This window comes from Hemitrygon akajei, chromosome 4, assembly GCF_048418815.1.
Source record: "Hemitrygon akajei chromosome 4, sHemAka1.3, whole genome shotgun sequence".
NCBI classification, from domain to species: domain Eukaryota; kingdom Metazoa; phylum Chordata; class Chondrichthyes; order Myliobatiformes; family Dasyatidae; genus Hemitrygon; species Hemitrygon akajei.
The window spans coordinates 150,729,919-150,738,337 of record NC_133127.1 but is presented as its reverse complement, the minus strand read 5'-3'; the positions used below and the strand labels follow the sequence as shown (position 1 = coordinate 150,738,337).

Sequence of the window (8,419 nt, the reverse complement as noted above, 5' to 3'; positions counted from 1 at the left end):
AGGAACTCAGCAGGCCAGGCAGCATCTGTGGAAAAGAGTACAGCCAAAGTTTCGGGCCAAGACCCTTCATCAGGTCTGGAGAAAATAAGATGAGGAGTCAGAGTAGGAAGGTGGGGGAGTGGAGGGGAGGAAGAAGAAAAGCGATATAGGGCGGAAGAAGGGGGAAACCTGATGGGGAACAACAGAAGGCCATGGAAGAAAGAAAAGGGGGAGGAGCACCAGAGGGAGGAGATGGGTAGGTAAGGAGATAAGGTGAGAGAGGGAAAAGGGGGTGGGGATTGGTGAAGGGGGAGTAGGGGCATTACCGAAAGTTCGAGAAATCAATGTTCATGCATCAGGTTGGAGGCTATCCAGATGGAATATAAGATATTGTTTCTCCAACCTGAGAGTGGGCTCTTCACAATAGTAGAGGAGGCCATAGAACATAGAAATCTACGGCACACTACAGGCCCTTCAGCCCACAATGTTGTGCCGACCACGTAACCTACTCTAGAAACTGCCTAGAGCTACCCTACTGCATAGCCCTCTATTCTTCTAGCTCCATGTACCTACCTAAGAGTCTCTTAAAATACCCTATCGTATCCGCCTCCATCACCATCGCTGGCAGTGCATTCCACACATTCACCACTCCCTGTGTGAAAAACTTACCCCTGACATCCTCTCGGTACCTACTTCCAAGCACCTTAAAACTATGCCCCCTCATGTTAGCCATTTCAGCCCTGGGAAAAGCCTCTGACTATCCACACGGTCAATGCCTCTCATCACCTTATACACCTCTATCAGGTCACCTCTCACCCTCCGTCGCTCCAAGTAGAAAAGGCCAAGTTCACTCAACCTATTCTCATAAAGCATGCTCCCCAATCCAGGCAACTGTAAGTCTCCTCTGCACTCTGTCTATAGTATCCACATCCTTCCTGTGGTGAGGTGACCAGAACGGAACGTAGTACTCCAAGTGGGGTCTGACGAAGGTCTTATATAGCTGGAACATGGCCATGGACTGACATGTTGGAATGGGAACGGGAAGTGGAATTAACTGGGAGATCTAGCTTTTTCTGGCAGAGGTGCTGCCTGGCCTGCTGAGTTCCTCCAGCATTTTGTGTGTGTTGCTATGGATTTCTAGCATCTGCACACTTTCTCTCGTTTGTGATTGGATAACAATGTGATGCAAAGTTTCAAGGAGTGGGCCACAGGTTTACTGGCAAAAGCTCGGGGGAGGAATGAGAGGAAATGATTTCTCAAGTTGGTGGGATCTGTAATGATCTATCTAAAATAATGACTGTAATAATGAGCAAATTGGGTTATGGTCAAGGAACTGTAAGGTTTGATAAAGCACAACAGATTTTTTCACACTGATCATTGTTGCAAGTTTTTGTGATTCAAATCCAGAGGAATGCAGGATAAATTTCACAATTACTTTCAGAATGCACTGCAAAGAATAAATAAACGTGGCTGGATTGTACTGTATCCAACAGGGCTTCAAAACACATCAAAGTCCGCAGAAAATTTTGCAGAAGGTATAGCATTTTACTAATATCAGCTTGAAGTTTTGGATTGCTAGTAAAAGGTGTTGATGAATTCAGTTCCTACTAAATCTAACCGGCTATCCCAGATGATCAATACCAGGTAAGAATGAGGGTGCAGTTGACCACAAATATAAACTTTAAACTACTGCTTAAACATGGTGGGCAATGCAGAATAACTGTCCTAAACTCGAGGCTTTACAAATTGTTCGAGGGACTTGAGGGTTGCATCTTAACACTAACTTCATTATCTCATAGAATGAAAAAAAAACACCCCAGCGCTTTGCCAAGTCTGTGTCATATAAGGACTGTGCACTATGGATGACATTCTCGGCGTCAAACAGAAAGTGCTACGTGTAGACTTTTTTCCTTTTAACGTGAAAGCTTCAGCTGTACTTGCAATGCCTTTCCTTTTGTTTACACTGCAAAGTGCTGCTTCCTTAATGCTTTACCCCGCGTATTTCCTCACCAGGACTGTGGGAGCACACGCGCGATCTGCACCGATCCCAGCCCCTGCATTCTGAAACCGCATCTATTTTAGGGCTGCCAGGGGTAACTTACCGGGATTCTGGTTTCATTGCGTTTTAAACGCTTTTGAAGATGCCCCCTCTGAAGATGTGATCTCTCCAGGACATAGTTTTTGGGTGAAACTTGGACCGAATTATTCCCGGTTTGCAACTCGAAGAATCAACCTGTTACATCTTTTAAGTCTTGGGGTTTATTTTCTGCAGGTCGAGGCACGCAGATCGCTCCCTGTCGCTGCATTAATGATGCAGCAAGACTGTTAAAAAGAGGCACATCAAACTTTCGATAACGCTTTGCAGATCTGAAGGACATCGTCGCCTAAGTGGATTTTATTATTAATTAAGCCGTGGAGCCTAGGAATATAAATCCCAATGTTATTGCTATTCACATTGGCTATAGTATTTGGTGACTTTCGCCTTCATGGCACCAAAGCTCAAGGTGGTTCTATTAAGGCTTTGCGCTCCTCTACTATCCAGAGAGATGGTAAGTTAATTATTTTGTTTTATTTATTGCATGAAACTATTTAAAGTTGTAAAAGTAACGTTGTTTTCACTAAATAGAGAGCTGGTGTTTTTTTAGCGACTCCTGTTGGACGAAATGCAAAGAAGAAAGCACAAAAAGTTCCCAAACTTTTCCCCTTCTTTCTCCAAAGGGTATATAGCAATATTTCAACTTCTTGGCAGGACATTTAGTCTGTCTCCGTGAAACAGTCCAACTGCTTTTTTCGCATATTTTGCATTTTTTTTGTGTAAAACGTTCGTGTGTTCCTGATGTGTGTCATTCCATTTGGCGCTTACCCGTTTCTTACGGTGTAGCACAATACGTATTTTTCACTGGACCGCTGAGACTGTATAACTAGGCAGCCGGATAGTACGATAATTAATTGCATTTATGATCATGGAATTAAAATCTAACCAAATAAAATAATTTGCTGTAAATTACTTAAAACTAAACTCAGATTTAACAAAGATCCGAGACAATCGAGTCGCCAGCCAGATGTACACCAGTGCATGTATTTAATTACATTGTTATCTCAGTTGATGTCTGTCTGGGTAAAGGACGCACGGTTTCTAAAATTCCTGTCTCTCCGCTCACCATGAACGACTGTTTGTGCCGTGTAGTCTCAACAGTGAAATAAACTACAAGCGACTTGAGCTACTGGCGTAGTTCTTGCTCTGGGCGCTTTACTACGGCGCTGTTATGTTAGAGCAGACAGTTGCACGTCCAAGGTGCGGGGGGCTCTGATTTCAGAGCATGTGGGTACTGCATTCCAGCTAGAAGAATGCGGGTTTTATTCAAGGCAGCGGGAAACATTACGCGGAGGGAGGGAGGAGGCAGTGCCGAATTTGCCTTGACCCTATCAGTGTCGTTTACAATGAACATTACAATGTGAGACATACATCAGTGCTTTGCAATGTGAGACTATGCCCACCCCTCCAAAACGATCTCTTTGCACATCAATCACTTGTCACCAGGAAATTCCACCGACCCGAGACTTTAACCTTAAAGACGAGAGACCTGGAGGTCACCATTTAAAGAAGCTGCATCCCTTTGTCCCGGGAAGAAGTCTGCTGTCACCTGACGTCAGCTGCAATAAAGAGACTGTGACGTCAAATGAATGCGTTATGACGTCACCGTGACGCCGACGATCCTGCAGCCGCTGTCTGGTTTTTCGTCAGAACGTAGCTTGCAGTTTTGGAACAAGGGGCCGCGCAAGTGGGAACTTGTGGTACAGCAAATTCCTTACCCAGCTTCAGTGACTGAGGAAAACTGAAGGACAGCTCGAAGGGAAACATAGTTATGCTTCAAATTCAGGATGAAGTTCCATCCTGCAGCAAACTTGGTGGTTTTAATTGGTAGTGATCACATATTTGATTGATGGGTAGATTAGACCATTCGAGCCTCATGATCAGTGTCTCAGGGAATAGTGATTTGGAGAGTCAGCTTAGATCTCGTTGTCTTTTAGCATTGTACAATGCATAATAAATGTCATTATCACAACTATGTATTGTTAAATGCTCCAAACAAAATAGTTTAATGTATTGTCAAAAAATATGCAATTAATTGCAAAGAATATTGTGAAATTATTTTATGCTAATTTGTAGATGTATTCACCAGTTTGAAATTAATTTACAACGTTATTTATTTATTTACTTCGCGATACGGTGTGCAATAGGCCCTTCTGGCTCTTCGAGCTGCACTGCCAGCAACCCATCCAATTAACCCCAGTCTAATGATAGAGCAATTTACAATAACCAATTAATCTGGTATGTGTTTGGACTGTGGGAGGAAACCCACATGTTCCACGGGGTGGGTGTACAAACTCCTTACAGAGGACGCTGGGATTGAACTCCGAACTCTGACACCCTGAGCTGTAATAGCATCACACTAACTGCTACGTTACCATGGCGCCCCTAAATATGCATGAAAACTTTATTTATTCATCTATGAAAACTGAATTATGCCTGGCCCTTTATTTGAAAGCACATCCTACATTTTACCATTTCCTCGTAATTTAACATGTAAATGAGTAGCTTGTCCTTATTTAAATAGCGAACCTTTTAGTTAGATAATTATGAGTTGCTGGGAAAAGTTATGCTCCAGTTATTGTGGCTTAAAATGCAATTTCACAGTCCAATGGAAATAAATTGCTGATGGATTCACTGTTATTACAATGTTTGAACTTTGGATCTTCGCAGTTTAGAAGCTAAGCAATTTTTCAAAGCAGTAGTGAAAGTATTAATATTCAATGAAAAATGATGGTAAACCACAACTAAATACACATGAAAGTTTAAAATTTAAATTATCCAGGTGGTTATCTGCACAGATTTCATTTCAGCTAATAATGCTGCATTGATAATTTCCATCCTCAGCCACACATCACCTATGTTGGTCAAGGCAGCACTAGAATTTTCCCAGTTCCTGTAAAATGCTGCTTTTGGATAACTGTCAGTTGAAATATGAGAGAGCTGCAAGCTACTCACTTCTTTTCCTTTATCAACTTTGTGTTATGACTCCTACACACTGCCCAAACTGTTGAGATTAGGAACACGTGAGGTTGAAAAATTGAATGTTTCTGAAAGGTCTCAGCAACACAATAAAGCAAAAGCTTCACATATAAAAATCACTTAACAAATGAAATATTCCAAGGTGTGTCATAAGAACAATATTGAACTAAATTTGATGCTAAACTGATGAAAAGGAGCTCGGACCAAAAACTTGGTTATTGAACTAAGCTTTAAAGAGTGCCTTGAAGTCAGGGAGAGTGAAATAAGAAATAAAGATTAGGGACCAGAATTTGAGGGCCCATCAAGTTGTGGGGCTGGATCATTGATAGAGAATGGGAGGCCAATGGCTGGAAGGATATGAAAACAAAGATAAGAATTTTTCAAATGGACCATTGCTGAACTGTAAGTCATTGTAGATCACTTTGAACCAAACATTTGGAGTTTGGGGCACCTCTACTGGAGTTTAAATGCTTATGTTATTTTAAAAATTTCATGCATTAAAATTCTGAAAAGCCTGCTTTTTATAAAATGCTTTCTTTATATCTTTACACATACCAGCTACCTTTAGTAAAAAGTTACTGCATTTCTGTATAACATAACTATTAGCATGAATGCTCTTTTGTACTTTGATATGATAAGATGTAGAAATGCAATTATTATTAGCTTTATATCAACTTGCCTGTTGAAATACAAGGTATGCCATTCAGCCTTTTAAGAATCATCTTTCATGGCTGGTCTATATCTGTGCCATTTTCATTTTCTGGCTTTGATCCATGTCTATTACTTACTAAAATTCCAACAGTTTTTTTGTTGAAAATCTCAATTAACCCAACATCTACAACTTTTCATGAGAAAAAAAGTTCAAAATTGTGAAAACTTCCCCTTTTCACAAATTCTTATGTCTCTCTTGAAGTAGACAAATGAGCAACTTACGTTTCAACAATCAGAAACATTACCTTCATTCCTTCTATCTTAACTCTCAGTCTATTATGTGAAAAGTAATGTGTTCGCAAATTTCTCTGCCCCACATAAAAATATGCAGACAATAGAAGAACATCTTGTATTTTCATTGAATAGATGCTCTATAATTTTGCATTGAGAAATCATAAATAGTTGCAACTAAAACCTGATAAAACCTGTCACTTATATGATCAGAAATTTAGTACAGGTTGAATATCTCTTATCTGATATTTCAAAATCCAAAGAGCTCGGAAATACAAAATTTTCTGAGCGCTGACATGACGTCACAAATGAAAATTCCAGTGAAGGTTCCCAGGCAATGTGCAGGTCTCTACATGTCACGCAGTTCGGAAAAGTGACCTCACATATTTAATGAACAGAAGTTAAGGACAAATAGAAAAACACTGCATAAAGTGAAAAACGAAGATCTCGATTGTGTATTGAAAGAGAGCCTGAGTGAACATATGCTGACAATGATCTATCACGACAAACTGAAAATTGAAGGTAATTGCAAACATAAAATTTTTGAAAAAATCATTGATGAGTTTGTGAAGATCATCAAAGATGAAAAACAACAATTCTACAATGCTGACTGCTTTTATACTTTACATAAAAACTAAAAATGTAAAATCCAAGTACAATGTACTGTAACCTTCTAATCAAAAAAATAGCATTGCACTTGGAAACTGAAAGCCTGCCATTGTTTATTTGTTCAACAACTGATTCAGGTATTCATTCATTCTCCCGATGCTGCCGAGCTGCTTTTGTTACCCTTCACACATTATATTTCCATTATATTAATGGCATGTAATCATTTTTACTCTGAAGCACATATGTGTGATGAACAAGTATAAAACAAAGACTGCTTCCCAGTAGCACATAAATTTAGAGTTGGAAATTATGGTGAACCCAAGTTATTTCATTATATATTCCAAAATCTGAAATCCAAAACACTTCTGGTCCGAAGCATTTTGGATAAGCGGTACTCAACCTATAATAAGATTTTTGTTTTCTGTTTTATGTGATTACATTATAATAGTTCACATGGATGCATATCTTTTTTGAAATGTAGTAACATCTTGAAAATATGGTATCTCTGGTCATCAGATGGCAAAAACGGAGGAACAGTGGTTTCCAGTATTGCTTTTACATTAACAGAGTAGAGTGGAAGTTCTAGATACAACAAACTTACAATATGTTTGGTGATACTAGAAAGACAATAATGCTCGACTACTATTATTGCTGCAGAATAGCTTTTATAAGGCATCAAATGAGAATGGAAAATGCTCTCACCAACTGGGTACTTCATTAGTTTGAGAATTATTGCAGAAGATTCTAAGTTGTTTATGTTTTCTGTGCCACACCTGTTGGCCACTATTGGCTCGAACTGGAGCAATAGAACCATTGCTTAGGTGATAAATATTAAATTGAGCTTGATAAAAGATCCAATCTATAATGGATTCTGGTTAATTGGGATACATGGGGACCAGTACATTGTCTCCCAATTAGCCAAAGTCTCATGAAAATAGTTAAACAAGTATAAAAAGACAAACTACTATCAATGGAGGAATTAATCAGCATGCAAATTCTTTGTAGTTCCTAACTTGCTGGTTAGTAAAATCATTTGATTTTTCACTACCAACTGTTTCTGGCATCTCCAAGCCTAAATGCTTGAAACTGCAATGAGCAAAACGGTTCTGAATTGTCTTAATGCTTATTTCTCACCAACTGCGAGTGACAAAAATCACTGCTTTATCAAAAGAAGCACACACAACTGATGCTATTTAAAAACTGTTTGCTCTAAGCATGTAGGGTCTTTAACGACCACAAAAGTGCATACGACTGACGCTAGTTAGAAACTGTTCAGCCACAGTCTCCTATTCCAATTAATTGGCACAATATGCCACTTAAATGAAGGAACTGCCAGCTATTTTCTTGATTAGATTTTGTTCTTTAGTTTTCCAAATAATCAGCTGCCCAGATGAACCCCAATACACTGTAATTGAATTGATGCACTTATTTTATTGAAAATATTGAAACTTAACCTCAAATGTTGATTTTAATAATATGGTCAAGATCACGCCGAGCTGCGATGTCTGTTGAGGTTATGGCTCAGGCTTGGTATTTTTCCAGGTTGATAGGAATGGTTTGGGGATAATAAAGGGAGTTAAGGGTCTGGTTAGGGTTTAGGGACAAGGATGACGGGAAGTTAGAGGTCAGAGGCAATTAATGGAGAGTCAGGGGCAGGAGCCAGTAGTCAGAATCCGAGTCAGAGCACAACACAGTTAAAGCCCAGTGACCCCCGTGGATGGATGTCAGGTCAGTAGATGCTGAGGAAAAAATCCTCATGGTCAATGATTGATGTCGATGAGCCCTGAGGACAAGGGCTGGTGCACTGATGAACAC

The 8,419-nt window shown here is 39.7% G+C and overlaps 1 protein-coding gene across 2 annotated transcripts in view; it reads left to right on the top strand.

The window, feature by feature from the left end:
• Positions 1–1,887: 1,887 nt before the first annotated feature.
• The window catches only part of pdgfd (platelet derived growth factor d), a 125,017-nt gene continuing 118,485 nt past the window's right edge, over positions 1,888–8,419 (top strand). Inside the window, exon 1 of one of the 2 annotated variants that reach the window (XM_073043610.1) lies at positions 1,888–2,528. In XM_073043610.1, coding sequence (XP_072899711.1) covers positions 2,417–2,528 — 112 coding nt within the window. In that variant the 5' untranslated portion in view covers positions 1,888–2,416. The remainder of the gene's footprint in view (positions 2,529–8,419) is intronic. The other variant, XM_073043609.1, reaches the window with a different exon arrangement.